At 38.3% G+C, this 16343-nt stretch overlaps 2 protein-coding genes across 3 annotated transcripts in view; both read right to left on the bottom strand.

The window, feature by feature from the left end:
• Positions 1-10517, bottom strand: part of PTPRB (protein tyrosine phosphatase receptor type B) — an 85364-nt gene extending 74847 nt beyond the window's left edge. Inside the window, exons 1-2 of the mRNA XM_039344477.1 lie at positions 8773-10517; positions 7391-7789 (exon numbers count right to left, since the gene is read on the bottom strand). Coding sequence (XP_039200411.1) covers positions 7391-7789; positions 8773-8869 — 496 coding nt within the window. The 5' untranslated portion in view covers positions 8870-10517. The remainder of the gene's footprint in view (positions 1-7390; positions 7790-8772) is intronic.
• Positions 10518-10653: 136 nt separating this feature from the next.
• PTPRR (protein tyrosine phosphatase receptor type R) overlaps positions 10654-16343 on the bottom strand; it is a 109091-nt gene continuing 103401 nt past the window's right edge. Inside the window, exons 13-14 of one of the 2 annotated variants that reach the window (XM_039344480.1) lie at positions 14208-14321; positions 10654-11991 (exon numbers count right to left, since the gene is read on the bottom strand). In XM_039344480.1, the coding sequence (XP_039200414.1) occupies positions 11898-11991; positions 14208-14321 (208 nt within the window). In that variant the 3' untranslated portion in view covers positions 10654-11897. The remainder of the gene's footprint in view (positions 11992-14207; positions 14322-16343) is intronic. The other variant, XM_039344481.1, reaches the window with a different exon arrangement.

Here is a 16343-nt window from a genome sequence, read left to right as displayed (position 1 = left end):
TGATATGTCTGCGGATGACACGTCCATCATCCAAGGCCACTTCATATAATAGCGGCCCAGAGACCTTGCAGACCACTGCTGTGACCCAGAGATGTCCAGGCCCATAGTTCCTTGCCCAGACCGGATCACCCACCTGAAGTCTCCTAGGTGCCCGCGGCTGTGACACCTGTGAAGCCACCCGGTCTAGATGCAACCTGTCCAGTTTGGTGATGAGGCAGCGACCCCAGCGGAGTTCTGCTGGGCTTTTCCCTGTGGCTGTGCAAGGTGTGGTGCAGTGTGCAAGAAGGAAATCTGCTAACCTGTGATGATACCAGTTACCATAAGTCAGTTTCTGAGAGCATCTTTGGTAGTGCGCGCCATCCTCTCTGCTTGGCCATTGGAAGATGGGTGGAAGGGAGCAGAAGTCGCATGCCAGATCAAGTTGGCCTGAAGAAAAGCCTGGAACTCAAAAGAGGTAAATTGGGGGCCATTATCTGAAACCAGGACATCTGAAAGCACAAATTCCTCTCAGCACCTGGATGGTCCTGGCAGTAGTGGTGGAGGAAATAAGAACAACCTCTAGCCACTTGGAATGTCTGTCAACGTGGAGAAGGTAGAATTGCACCTGAAAGGGCCCAGCGTAATCTATATGTACCCGTGACCATGGGATTTGAGTTTCCTCCCACCTATGTACTGGGGCCTGAGGCATTTCAGGTCTTGACTGCTGGCACACTTGGCACCATTGCACCTGAGCCTCAATGGCTTTATCGAGCCCAGGTCACCAGAGATGGCTGCACGCAAGCGCTTTCATCCTTACTATACTTGGATGTCCCTCATGCAGAGAGAGCAAGATTCTAGACCTCAATGAGGCTGGGATGACTACCCTACTACCCCATAACAGACACCCCTTGAAAGTGGAAAGTTCATGCTTCCTTTGCCAGAAGCTTTGAAACTCTGTATCTGGACACGTGTCAGGCCATCCTGACAACAGCCAGGTCAGCACACGTGTGAGCGTGTGATCAGTGGCAGTTTCTGCAGCCATGTCCCTAGCATTTAGGGGAGATTAAGGCAACTCCTGAATGGATAGAATGTTAATAGCAGGAGCAGGATCTGCCTCTATTTGTTTGAGAGGTAATCTGTTGAGGCCGTCTGCGTGGCCCATCTCTTTTCCAGGTTTGTGAATGAGTATATAATCATATGTGTACAGGAAAATTAACCATCTCAGCATACGTGGAGAAATAATGTGTGGTGTCTGTTAGTTGTAAACAAACCCAGCAGAGGCTTGTGGTCTGTATAGACTGTAAAATGGCAGCCATATAAGAAATCATGGAATTTCTTTATGCCAGCCACTATGGCCAAGGCTTCTCTGTCAATCTGAGCGTAATTCCGCTCTGCAGATGACAGAGTCCTTGAATAATATGCTACAGGGACCTGTGTCCCATCAGCCTTCAGGTGACAAAGTACTGCTCCCACCCCATAAGGCGATGCATACAGGCAGTTGCTCATTGAAATGCGCTAACACAGCATTTGAAGAGAGCAAAGCCTTAACCTCATTAAAACTCCTTTCATGGACTTTAGTCCACTGCCATGGAGCCTGCTTATCTAAGAGCCTGTGTAACAGCTCTGCCACTGCAGCCTTATGTGGGAGAAATGCGTGATAGAAATTTAAGAGCCCCAAGAAAGCTTGCAGCTCACCTTTGGACATGGGGCCTGCTGAATCGCTTGAAGCTTGGATTCAGCAGGGTGAATGCCCTGGGCATCAATCCTGAACCCTAAGAAGTCAGTGGAAGTGACTCCTATTTTGCATTTATCCTGCTTCAATTTAAGGCCTGCTTTGCGGAAACGAAGCAAGACAGCCCTTAACCTTTCTGCTAGATTTTGAGATGACTCCCCAGCAATGAGGACGTCATCAAAGTAGGGACAGACCCCAGGAATACCACAAAGTGTGCGTTGGGACCCCATTTGGGGTCGAACGACCATTTCACGGGGGTCGCCAAGCAATGCAGTCTGCCATTTTTTCCCCTTTTCCTTAGCTGTGCTACTCCCTTTTATTCTATTGACTCTTGAATAGAGTCTAATTCTATTGGCTTTCAAAAGCCAATAGGAATTGTCCAGGCTGTCTCTGCCCTGCTGAGCCCGCCAAAAGTCCCATTCTGCAAACGATGCTGCACCAGTTGAGTAGTCCTCGACTTACAACCGGTTGAGTAGTCCTCGACTTACGGTTGGGGGTCGCGGCATTAAAAAGGTTGAGAACCACTGCTTTAGAGATGTTACTATGTGGGTAACAGGTCCACAGGTTCTAAGATGCCCTGCTGGAGCAATTTGTCCAGCTCTGCATCTATATTGCTTTTGAGGGCAAAAGGCACCCTTCTAGGATTGACCCTGATGGGCATGATAGTTGGGTCTAAATGTAATGCAATGGGAGGCCCCTTGTAGGATCCTAGCTCTGAACTAAACACATCAGCAAACTCCCTGCAGACTTCTGCAGGGCCCAATGTTTGCAAGTTGTGAAGCCCAGTCACTTGGATTCCCAGAGCCTCGAACCAATCAAGTCCAATAAGACTCATGCATTCCCCCCCAACTACCACCACATCCAGGAAACCCTCAAAATCCTTACGCTGCACTTTGAGCGTGGCCTCCCTCTTCACACTGACTTTGGAATTCTGAAAGTCAGTGAGTATTAAATTCGATGGCCTGAGTTTAACTCGAAGGCCACTACTGCTGCAAATCCTTTTGAAGGTGTCAAGTGAGATGATTGATAGAGTGGATCCTGTGTCCATCAATAAGGGAACCCCTTGCAACTTCACAACAATGCAAAGTTTTTTCTTAAGGGGCTTGTGTGTCCCTGTCCTCAGAATACTCCTGTGCGATGCCCCGAAACCCACCCTGTGTTGGCTGAGGACCTTGCTACCTTTCTGAAGCAATTCTTCCCGAGGTTGGACCTTCTGGCAATCCAAACAAATGGAGGCAATGTTGCCTTGCCTGCCACAGGCTCGGCAAATGGCAGAGTGGAATCTGCAATCAGCTCACTTGTGGCATCCTCCGCACCTGAAGCACTGAAGAGATGCTGGGGCCTTGTCTGGACGCCCCTTTGGCCTTCTTTCTGCTGGCTGGTGCAGTCTGTCCACCTCCTCTTCAGGATCCACTTCTGAATCTTCTCGAGTGTCCTCTTGATGGATGGTCACGGTGGCTGGAGAGTTCCTGGCGAGCTGCAAAGCCTTCACAGCACCGCCTGCTGCTTTGTCAGCTGCAACCTCTCTCAAGGCATCTTGGAATGACACCTCTTCTTTCACAAAGATCTTCTGTTGCAGGTCTCTACTTCGTAGGCCACACATGAAGCGATCTGGCCGCTTGTCTTAAGGCAGCAATAAAATCCGCAGCAGATTCACCCGGCCTCTGGTCTCTCTGCTCGAATGCATGCCTCCAAGTTATGACAGACAATTTAGGCTGGAAATGTTCCTTCAGCATCTTCTTCAAGTCAGCATATGTTACTGACTCCAGAATTGCAGGGGCCACCAGATTTTCCGCGATGTCAAAAGCTTCCTGGCCACAGGCACACAGAAGAGTTGCTGCCTTCAGGCCGTCTTCCCTGATTTGATTTACTCTAAAGTAGTTCTCCACCTTTGCTACATATGAATTCCATCTCTCTGAGTGGGAGACATCAAAGTCAGTCAAGCGGCCAATTTTTGACATCGTAAACTTTTACGGTCTTCGCTAATTGCCTCCTCTGCAAGCTAGTAATTTTTTGGGAAAGGGTCATTTTGCTGAGCTCACCTCCAGCGCTGCTGTACTGGCAGGCTGAGTTGCGAATGCAGGACGCCGTCTTCTGTCTTCAACTTTCTCGGTGAGTCTTATTTGTTCCTTTTGCTTGCAGGGATCCCACCTTCGTCGCCACTATTGTGTTTGCCGTTTGTTGGCAATTGACGAAGACACATGATGAAACAACAAGCTCTTTATTACTCTTCTCCTACAACCAAGCAAGCAGTAAAAGACACGTAGGTCTTTTATAGGGCTCTGAACCCAGACAGTGTTAACCAATAGGAACTGGCTGTTTTCGCGCCTTGAGCATGTGCACAAGGCTGGCGCCGACCAGTCTGGTCCCGGGCAGCTTTTGGTTTGCCCGGGACCATTTGCAACATTTCTGAGGCTCAGACACAACAATAACTAATTTCACTCGCCATGGAAGAAGGGTGATGGAACCTGTCTTCCCACAGTTTCATGTTGCCAAACTATTTTCAAAATTGTGTGTTCCAAATTAGATTTGAAATCTGTATAAGGAGCTGTTCATATGGCTTAAAAGTAAACTTCAAATATAGTAAAATTGACTTGTTAACCTATTATTTTAGGGCCTTTATTTTCTGCTGACTGAATGCTACTCTGAAGGCAAGGTTATGGGAGAAAACCAGCATAAATACTATTCTTACACTAACATAATGATTATATAATGTAATTATATAGAAATATTATTTGTACTAATAATATACTACTATAGTATATAGTATATTAATGTTAGGAAAAAGTCAGAATGCACAAAGAATACCAAATGCAATTATGCTCATGTATTTCAACTGCTAAATGGAACTGATTGGATCAAGAGATGAATAAGTGGGAGACATTTTGTTTGCTTTCTTATTGCCAGTTCTTCTTAACTCATATCAGTCATTCTGTTCATATGCTATATTCTTTTCTCTTACCCTCTGTTTTGTCTGCTTAAGTTTGCAGACAAAACAAAAGGAGGATATAACGTATGTGTATTACTCATGTCAAGCTTAATGTCTAAAACTTTTTTCTCATAGGAGCCAAAGAATTTTTTCAAGTTATAAAAATAATTATTAATGTTAGTAGACTCCTGGTCAAACCTCTTAGAATACAAAGATACATTTTAATATCATTAGTTTTTTAAAATTAAAAAATGATTGTATTTTCAGTACTCTTACTTTCTGAAACAGCTACAGTCCTAATTCAAACATCTAGCAGTTGTAAGGGAGAAATTTGAAATAAACGTGTAAAGTAACATTTTAAAAGAAACTATCATAATTGTTGTATTTCAACATTTGAGTGATATCAATAAGATTTACAGTGCAGGCAAATGCATGTATATTTGGTAAATTCAATGCAATCTATTCCAAGAAATAAAATTTATTCTCAGGTATTAGGCTTTTATTTTATCCTTTCAGCAAATATCACTGAACGTCCACTAAAATCTAATAAAATTCAAAGGAACTTATTTATGAGTAAATATAAATTGTTGAATAGAAGATACTATAATAATATTCCCATTTCCAAATGGAATAATTCATCAAGATGGTTTTAGACTCTGTTGGGAAAAGATAACAGGTAGAAAAGCCATGCTGGGTTTTATAGATTAACATTTATTTATTTATTTCTAAAATTTATATGCCGCCCAATCCCAAGGGACTCAGGGCGGCGTATAAAATTAAAACAATAATATGACAATAAAACAATAAAATAAATACATTCATACAGCGTGTCCGATCATATCCCGCTCCCCCCCCCCCGGGGACATCAGCCCCAGGCACTTTATCTTTTACTTGGAAAGTTATTGGCAGGCTATCTAGTACTACAGAAATAGAGGCACCTAGCCAAAAGAACTCTAATCACCCCATCAGGAAATGGTCAGCCACGTTCTATACCAACTGTAGTTTCCAAGTGGTCTTTAGTTGTACCTCAAAAAGTTGAACAGTAGCCCAAAGTGATGAAGGCATTGGTAACTTTTGCAAAGGCCACTCACTCAGAAAGAAGCAATAACTGAAGCTGGGCAGAGGAATCCCAGATCAAGCAGGTACTGTGAATCCAGGAGAATCCATGCTCTTTCAGGAAAAGTGTAATCCTGATCAGAGCCAACATAGTCGCTGACATAGGCTACCTCTATTTTGCTCATATTTCATTTTACTTGTATCAGTCCATCCAATCCCCTAAACAACTATTCATCAAATGATCTCTCATTTGTTCTTAATCACACTCCTCTATCCACAGATCTCTGATATGCTAAGTAATAACTATTTTACATACTTTTATTTAAAGGCTTACCAACTCTATTGTATACATAAAACTCTGTGCCCTTTTTGCTTCAATATAGGAATACTGAATGCCTGAATACTGAAAATCATCTTCTGTGTATATAACCAGTCCCAATGATGCTCCAGGTATTAAGTTTTCCACAAAGAGGTCTACTCAAGCTATGGCCTGATTTGCATGTTCTTTTCTTTACTTTGAATGAAGCATGAAACTTTCATATTGTTTGTTAATATTTTATTTGTATTTTGGGGTTCAAACTTATTTATCAGATAAATTAGAGCAACAACAAAGTTACAGTTGGATCCAGGCTTATATATTTAATATATTAATGCTTTCTTCATTAAAATAAGAACATATACTTTTTAAAGTAAATAATAAATTGGAACCTGTGATGCTCAAAACCATCCAGCCCAAACAATACCAAAATGTATAGAGCTTAAAACATCAACATGATCAAACAGAAAGGCAAAGAAAGGGTTTCAATGGTGGAGCCTCTTCTATCTTCTGCACTACAGTAAATTCATTAATCTGAGAGTACAATGACTGTCCGATTATCATTTTCTGGTTGCCATATATTATTCATACATTTAGTCCATCCAATCCCCTAAACAACTATTGAATAGTTGTTGAATAGGCCACTGCACTCCATATCCTAAATATGTTAATTCAAAATATTTTAGATGGAAAAGAAATGCATTATACCATATTCATTGGCCATGGATAGAGCAACTCAAATGTCTATTTGACCCAGGTCATTAAGAAGAACAAAATATCAAATATATATAACCAGACATTCAAACATTTGCTGGCTTTGGGCTACATGCTGATTCAACATAGTGGCTAACAGAATGAGATATGAATAAATCATTCTGTAATTCAAAGTTTATTCCAGTCATATATTCAGGCAAATAGTGTTTCTTAACTATTGCTTTTTTATCCACCATATTGGAGTATGCATACTGATCTATGTTTTTTTGTTTTTAATAGTATGATTGGTTTTATATTAGAAATGTTAAGCTCTATAATTTCAATAGGCAAACAAATAACACCCTTTTTTTCCACTTTACTAGCATGACCGTATATTTAAAGGATTGCTAATCTTGGCCTGTTCATTTCTGTGGGGGAAATGCATCTTTCTGTTCACTATTCTTAAGAAAGGCCATGAAAAGCTACCTGAAAGCATGGAGAAAGATAATAAATATACATATATAATTAAGAAGTTATTTCTTATCACTGTCCTTAAAACTACAGTTGAACTATCTTGGAGAGCTTTTAAAGTGCTTCTAAATGATTAGAAGTCAAATGTCATTGTACTTTCAAAATCAGTCAGCGTTTATAGTTGACAGGAAACATATTCAAACAAAATGCTTACCAATCTTTGAACAAAGATTTTCATGGATGTTCTCTCCTTTCTCATTGACACCAAGTTTTTTCCAACTATGGGGATATTTCCTGCCCTTCTTCACAACTACTCTTGAACTTCTTTTCTCAAGGAAGAGAGAGCTGTTTTTCACCTCCAGGAGGCCTTCACTGCTGTAACAAGTCCAGCTAGGAGCCTCAGAGCAGTTGGCAATAATCACTTTGCGGGAATGCGCAACCTTGGACCTGGTAATGGCCAGACATTGGCCAGTTCTAAGATGAAGAAGCTTTTCTTCTTGCAACCAGTTCCACTGCTGATTAATATTGGTCAAGTTGCACATTCCCACATAGGCTATTTTATGACTTTCATAAATACATTGCTCTTTTTGCTCATGGATAATGAGAAAACTATCTAAAAAAAAGAGACAAAGAATCCATAGTACAGAATAGAGCATCAATTAATATTCATAAGATAAGGACAATAACAAAAGCACAAATTCAAACCCATTCATTTTGTCACCACTACTATCATGCTAATGTATAAATAATTCATATATAGATCAAAATGGTTTGGACAAAATGTCAATTTTATGAATAATGATAAAGATTTATTGAATTTCAGTCTTTACTTTTTCTTAAACAAAAAAACCTTACAAAAGTATAGCCAGAGTTAGAATAGATTCATATGATGAGATTAACACATTTTGTAGTAGCACAGTATTCAGTGATAATGGCTGTCAGATATATTGCTAGTTCTTATTGACCACATATTTGTTTCTACATATATATGTACATGTTGTGTATATGTATATATAGTACTGACTTGGCTGTAATGCTCTTAATTGTAATACAATTCCTAAACATTTTTTCTTCCTATAATGTTTAAAAGATACAATTGGTAAATTCAAGAATAAATTCACTGAGGTAAAATCTATTCAGTCTTAACTATAAAATACCATGATATAATAAGTCTTATATTTCTTTCTGCCAAATATTCATTAAAAAGTCCCAATGATATAGATCAATTACTTGAAATAATATGCTCAGTTAGCATTTTTTTCTGCTATTCATTTCCATTTTTATAGAATATTTTATATAATATAGATTGATTAGCATGTGATATTATATCTTTCAGAAAATATGAAATCAGAAATACAGCATAGCATCTCAGAGTCTCACATTTAAGGTAATTTTTAAACACAAAACTTAATTTTCTTTCTGAATAAAATCTAAATATTTATGGGCTTCCATGGCCCATCCCTCTATTTCTGTTGTATACACCAAACCTTAGAAATTAATTATTCCATTTCAGAAACCTTGTGAAAACTCCCAGTAACCCTTGGAAATCACAGCCAGAAAAAAAAAAAGAAACAGAAAAATTGTAGTCATACTTACCAGAGATTGCAAAGGCCAGGGAGGTAGAAATTAAAACACGAAGTAAAGCCCGCATTTTCCCTCTAACAACAACCATTGCTTCTTTCTCTCTCTTCATTTTTTTTAAAAAAGCCTCGTCCAGATAAGTGAAGTGAAGGCTAGGAAGGAAATGTGGTTTCACAAGAGGAAAAAGTCTGTGACGAACATTTCCTTCTATTCAATTGTTTTTTGGGGGAGTTTTACATCACTTTGAATTTTCATACAGTTCTTTATTGTCCTATCTCTTATATTTAGGAAAACATAAGCAAAACAAGAAGACATTAAAAACAGATCTCAGCTAATGATGAGGAGCTGTAATTTGTTTAATTGCCTGTCTGCAGGTGTACTTGCATGTAAATATATACTGTGTTGTCCTGTAAAAAACACAGCTTTTGTAAAGATGTTTTTTTGTATACATCTAGCAACATTACATGTTAGATGCCATATAGGATTTATCTGTATCCTACAAGGAAGAAGGGCATATTCTCTGGGGTCTCTTCATTATGAATTCAATTGAGTATTTGTGCCCTGAGTGCCAACTTGCAACATTCACATGGCGTCTTCATGACATCGTTTTTCACTGTACCTTGCTGTCACTTCATCCATTTTTCTCTACCAAACAATAATTAATTAATACCTTTTGATTGGATTGGCTCCACACCTTTTTGAGGTGAAGAAGGAGGCATGAAATAATAAGCATGGCCCTGAAGGATGATTTTCTTATATATACCTCATTTTGATTAATGCCATTGTGCTATTACTGAAAAAGGTAGCAGAATTCAAGAATTGTGGAATCTGGAGCCTCAGCTTTATAATGCATAGGTAAGAAAAGATAAAGGAGTCCCTGAAGATTTTACTCCACTAGTCATTGCCAACAATAGGGATCAGGGCTCATCTCTGTTTCAAGGCCATTGCGCCAGCAGTGTCCAAAGACAGTTATGCTGGTTATGTGGCCAGCAGGATGTTATGGAGTGCTATTTACTTTCCTACCAAAGTGGTTCCTATTTATCTACTCATATTTGCATGCTTTTGAACTGCTAGTTTGACAGGAGCTAGGGCAAGGACAGGAGCTCACTTCAACATGTTGTGCTTAGGTCTTGAACTTGGGCTGCAGCTTTCCAGCTGACAAGCCAGCTCCTTAATCACTGAGCCACCGTGCCGCTCTTGAAATATATAGGTTGCTCTGGAAATCAGATGGATTTCTCACTGAGTTACAGACAAATATATTACTTTTAGTCTTGCTGTCTAGAAATGTCCCTGTGGTGTAATCCAGAAAGTAGGATTCTGATTGCTTTAATCTGGATTAATCTGAGTCAGCAGTTTGTAGAAGTAGTAAAGTAGTAGAGCAGTGGAATCAGCAGCAGTAGTAAGAGTTCAAAAGCAGTAGCTCTTCTCTTGGCCTCTCCAGGGCTTAACCTTCCAATGGTATATCTGTTTCTCTCTTGCCTGCCACTAAGGAAAGTAATAACCACTACTAGTTCACTAGATCAGTGCCTGCCCCCCTTTAGGCACCAGGGAACAGTTCCACAGAGAGAGGTTTTTCTGTGGACTGAAGGGGGCATGGTTTCATGTGCTGCCTGCATCTTATGAATTGGGCTTATCTTGTACGTGTGGACCACTTTCTGGCATGCTGCGGACCGGTGCCAGTCCATGGGCTGGGGGTTGGGGACCCCTGTATTAAATTATAGGAATAGAAAGGTTTCTTACACATTATTTTTGATTACACAGATAGAATAGTGGGAAGACATATATAGACCTTGGAGAAATGCTCTCAGGCAGAATGTTGTATTGCTGAATATTCCAACAGAAAAGTAGCAATATTTGATTATAATGACTGAAACAAAAGATTAAAAATTACAAGCATCTTTATATGCAGTTTATTGACTACATGAAGCAAAGATAACATCATTTGCTTTAGAAACCTATGAATAAATTGTGTGCCGAAAACCCTTGAGTTTTTGAAGGTGGAATGTGAGCTAGAAAAAAATAAATAAGCCTTATGTTTAAGAAAGCTTTCAAGATTTTGTTTCTCCAAGCATCTAACCTCACATGTGAGTAGAGGGTTTACAACTTTTTTAAAATGAAAAGACATGGAAATATTTTAAAATTTGCCATATAAATATATGTTACAAAGATCCTTTTTTGTTTGTTTGTAAAATGACACGAATGATTACACATGCACAGAATTCTGCCCTGGAGCAAAAGTGTTTAACACAGTAAGTGGTATTGAATAAATGAATAACTATTGCAAAATTACACTGGATGCAATTTATTAGGGATTTCTCTTGACCAAGCTCCATTGAAATTAGATGGAAGTTCAAAAGAATCCAGCAATCTTCACTAAATGCATTCCTTTTTTTAAAAAATAACTTCATCTTTTTTCATACAATTTGCACAGGAAATGGTCTTTGTGTTGCACCCATTGTATTCCCCAACGTTTTACCAAATTCACTATTTGCAGTAAATATTTATGAGCATTTACTAGAGTCATCATATAAAATAGTTATTGATTTTTATTCATTTAAAAACCCACAAATTTATTTTATTTTTCTTCTGTAGGATGCTGTGGATATTACTACTCATAACCATCCCCTTGCAGCTTTTACCACCAAGACTCCAGGGCACTCCAAATGAAGTTTACCGCATAATAGGGAATAGCAGTTAGCAGATACAATTGAACATCTGACTGGCTATTCACAAGACAGACTTTGCAAACATTGAAGCATGTATTCACATTTCTTCTGTGAAACTTCCAACATCCAGTTGTTATACATACATACTGTACATACATACATTCAGTGATTCATATTCCATTAATACAGAAATAAATCTTTCTTAATATAGGCACACATATATTGTGTGTATATGTGAAAAATTCAATGTAACATCAGCATATTAACCTTCATTAAAACTGTTTCAGGAACAAAACATTCAAAACAAGAGTCCATCAATCTTCAATGCTTTTTTTAAAAAAATGATCCACATTCCTTTGATAGGCTGAATGCTCTGTTTCTCCTTCTACAGCTGTCAACTCCTTGAAGAAGTTGCTGGAAGGTAATGAAATAAATTACCTCAAAAGAGACCTGTTTACTTTTTCTATCTTGGTTTCATTGGATGGCTTCAGCGGAGAGCCTGCTTTCATAGAGATTCAAAGCATGATGAACAAATTCATACTGTTCACTTGTTTGGACCATTCCACCTCTGAAAAGCAAAAGAAAGCAGAGCAAAATAAAAAGGTAACGTGTCATTGATGCTACAATGCATTTCCCTCCCTAAAGCCTTGTGTCATCCGTCCTTCTGGTTTTTAGTTTGTATTTAATTCTTAGTAATAGTAATTGTTTTTATATTTATCTTTTTATCCTTTTGTAAGCAGGGTCATTTCAATAGTGAAATGTGCAGCATATTAATTAATTAATTAATTAATTAATTAACACAATTTGATAGAACATTTATCAGTGTCTGCGCCCAATCATACTGCATTTCCATTTTAGTTTGACACAGGATCACATCATTTCAAATACCATCCAACTCTCCCCCTCCCCAGAATCAGAATGATACAAATATGACCATAGAAAATGACATTTCTATCTTGGAAATAGCGTTTTCATCGCTATGTCTGCAGCCAAGCTGACACAAAGTGTAAGTTTTACAGTTGTAGCTGAGTTGATTTCCCCCGCCCCCCAGAGCAATGTTTCCCATAATAACAACAAAAATGATTTTTTCCCTGATCCTTATTTTCTACAGAAGAGTTTCTAATACTTTTTTTTCTGAGTAGTCTCCAGCTTGAATATTCTCCAGCACTGGACAATGTCTGGGCATTTGGTAGCCACCATTTTCCCTCACCACACTCCCAAATGATGTTTGTGCCTAAGTATTAAGGAAGATGCAAAATGGTGACCAGGCCATCACAATTACTGCTGTTGTACTTGCAAGACCAACATGCCCACATGGACACAGTTATGAAAAATGAAGGAAACTAGGCTAAATGATAACCCCAACATTTGATGAAATAAAATGTCAAAAATGATGAACACTTGTGCAGCTTAGTTCTGGCATCTATTGTGCTATAATGACTGCTGAAATGCCTTTTCAGACACAAAGGTATAATGAGAACTTAAATATTTGTGTTCATGTCTTTATGTTCCCTTGATAAAGAATACACTGAGGAATGTAACACCAGATGTATACAATCTTGCCACAAGTCCAACTGCAGAGTATTATTCCTTTATATAGAAAGAAAAGCTGAATTTTTGCTAAAGTTGACCAACTTTCTGCATCAAGTTTTATTTAAATAATAAGCCAATAATGCCAATAATGTCCAATCTGAATCCTTTGCATGTTGCATTTATTAAATGTGTTAAAGTGTTAAAATATATTCAAAACTCAAACTTGGAAGAGCACTATCTGCTGCTTTTCAATTATAATTTTGGGCTATGCAGTTCTGCAGTCAAATGTCTTGATTTTGTTTGCTGTTCTTCAGAGGATGCTGCTCCAGTCCTTGAACTATTTACTGATTTAAAATTCAGAACAAGCAATGTGCATCTTCAAACGTTTAAGAAAATTTGAATGTGACTGCCAATGTCCATGAATTTACATTCTGACACTAAATGAATGACCTGTTGTGGTCCTAGAGCACATGTACAGACTGCAGGTTTTCCTGTCCTTTTTCTAATGCCTCGCAGGCTTCCTGTCTCACCAGCTGACATCGAAGAAATGCTGAAGCTATGACTCATTTCAGCATTGACAGCAGAACTGTATTTAATCTGACCATAAAAGTAAAATACATGGCTCAGATACATTTAAAGGCATATTGTGGAATTCCACTAAGCTATAGAATAAACTGGTCATTCTCAACCTGGCATTCTTCTTATAGGCTGTAGCTACCACATAAATAGCCTGGCTGGGGATGATAGGGAAATATAACTCATCTAAGAAATGTCAAGTACAATAATCTTAGAATTTACAGAACAAATTTAAAGGGGCACTGCCAACATACAAAGATCAAAGAACTACTTCTCCCACCATTCGTCTGCTGATAATGTTGCTTTCTGTATTTATTTGCATTTTGCTAAATGCATTTATGAGTTTGCCCCTAAAATCCCTAGCATAGAGCCAAAGCACACACAATGATGGAATTGCATGGATACATTGCCATTAATCTAGTTACTTCTTTATTGTAAATGGGCACAAAGGGTGTGGACTGAAATGTTGGATGAAGAGGAAATTGAGTTTGCAAAAACTTTAAATTGATTTTACATACAATGGAGCTATTTGCTATTATTTTGCTTGCTTCTATTATTAGTTTCTTTCTCCTGGATTCTACAAAAATTTCAGAATTACAATGGTCATGACAGGAATGACACTTAAAAAGATTGGGTGGCAAATATTAATGGATTTTGTATCCTATGTCATCCTACCTGTCCAAACGCAGTTGGCAGACAATACTCAATGCGTCAACAGCTCCTTCTTCCCTGAGCTGATGGCAACCAATCGCAGTAGCAATGAAACACCCTGTTCTTCCTATTCCAGCACTGTCAAGGAAAACAATTAAACCAAATAGAATTAAATGACAGCTAGAATTAATTAATTAAGTCTGAATAGAATTAAAATGACAGATTATGGCTGTTATTACAAGATATTTAAGTGTTGAAATATTCTCCATAGAAGAAGGAGAAGGGCTTTGTTCCTAATTTACTCATGGGATAATGTCAGATAACCATTTTATTTTCTCAGCAGAACTACATTTGTTTATTTTTATTTATTTATGTATTACATTTCTATGGTACCCATCTCCCCTATAACGTGGCTCTGGGTGGCATAAAAATTTAAATTTGTTTAGTAGCTTAGCAATTTAATGAATGTAGATTAGTTGAAACTTTTGATTTTTGTTCCATGCAAAAATATGTGATTAAGTAGATGAAGATGATATTTAACCTCTTCTTTAAAATTCAGCAATTTTCAGCTCCATAAACTTCTAGAATATCTAAATTGTTACAATATATTGCAATGTAATATATTGCAAAAACAAGACATGTGTCTGGTATCTGAGACAATAAAAAATGGCATATTCTTAAATTTCTTAGTTTTCCAGACAGTTTTGTATTTTTCCCTCTTTCCTTGCACAATTGAGATCATAATACAGATATGTACATTTTCTGCCACAGTATGATAAACTCATGGAACTATAATTTTTCTGATATTTTAAAACAGAGGTCTCCAATGTTTTGGGCACCAGGGGCTAGTTCTGTGGAGAAAGATTTTTCCATTGACCGGAGAGTGCCTGATTTTATGTGCTGCCTGCATCCCATGGATGGGGCTTTGCTTGTTTGTGCAGACCAGTTGCTGGCATGTGGCAGCCCAGTACCGGTCCACGGCCTGGGGGTTGGGGACCTGTTTTAAAAAACTACATTATAGAAAAGAAGATTTTATTTATTTATTTATTTATTTATTTATTTATTTATTTATTTATTTATTTATTCTATGAACTGCTATGAAAACAAGCTCCCTTTACACTGGGTGAGAAAATAGGTATTTTCAACACATGGTATAATTCACATTGTAAAAGATAATCAAAAGCTATAACCTGGGATCTTACTAAAATTGTGGTGGAAGGGAAAGTCAGCAAACTATATGTTTTCTAAAAATAGTATCATTCACTGAAGAAGAGTTCTGGATTACTATCTGTTTGGATGCAAGATCAGTGTCGACTATTGTTTGTTGTAAATTAAGATCAGATGTGAGATTTATCAATGTGGGCAATTCTACATTGCAGTCTAACTGCTTTTTTTCCCCTAGGCTGATCTTTTCCTGCCTGTTTCTTAAGAAATCCCTGCCCAGATTCAAGTTGCCAATGAGGCCAGGCTGGTGTTCCGTCCAGGCTATAGTTCTTCAAACACCCGATAGTTGTTGCTTTGCTTCTTGCCTTTCATTTCATGCAGGAAAGGCTAGCCTCATTGTCTGACTCTTGCTAGACTGGTTTAACAATGGCTACCTTTTCCTACCTTTTTGGAGTTGTTCCTTCTTCACCAGTCCCCATCCATTCCTTGGTTTCTTAGAGGTTTGCACACATGATGCCTTCAAACCCCTTCCCACATTATCTCCCTCGCCACTGAAGTAGATTCTTCTTTCTACTTACTTTTGTGACATTATTACTGTACTCTCATGCTACACTAATCAAAGCATCAGGAGAACAGGCTGCTCTTTGGTTTCTACCTTATTATGTAGAGCCATGGAAACTTTGTAACAAGGAAGAAATGATAACTTAGCTTTATTAAAAGGAAACTTTAATCTTTCTATCTTGCAGCTGTAACACAGTTGTATAAACAGATAAAGGGAAGTGAAAGAAAGCTTTACAATATTGTAGACAGGGTGTGGGAAAGCTAGGGACCATATCTTATCCAAACTGGGCATTAATCAACAGGGTATCTACTAGAAGATGTTAGAGTTGAATGGAACAAAATTCTCTAGGGTTTGTCACAGTTCATTGGCTTAATAGGCCTTTTTTATCAATTGCAAGATTATAAAAATGCACAGAACATAGCAGATCTGCAAGC

The sequence above is a fragment of the Crotalus tigris genome, unplaced genomic scaffold (genome assembly GCF_016545835.1).
Source record: "Crotalus tigris isolate CLP2741 ecotype Arizona unplaced genomic scaffold, ASM1654583v1 scf7180000017916.3911339, whole genome shotgun sequence".
NCBI classification, from domain to species: domain Eukaryota; kingdom Metazoa; phylum Chordata; class Lepidosauria; order Squamata; family Viperidae; genus Crotalus; species Crotalus tigris.
Note: the sequence above shows the minus strand (reverse complement) of the source record. Positions and strands in the feature narration are given on the sequence as shown.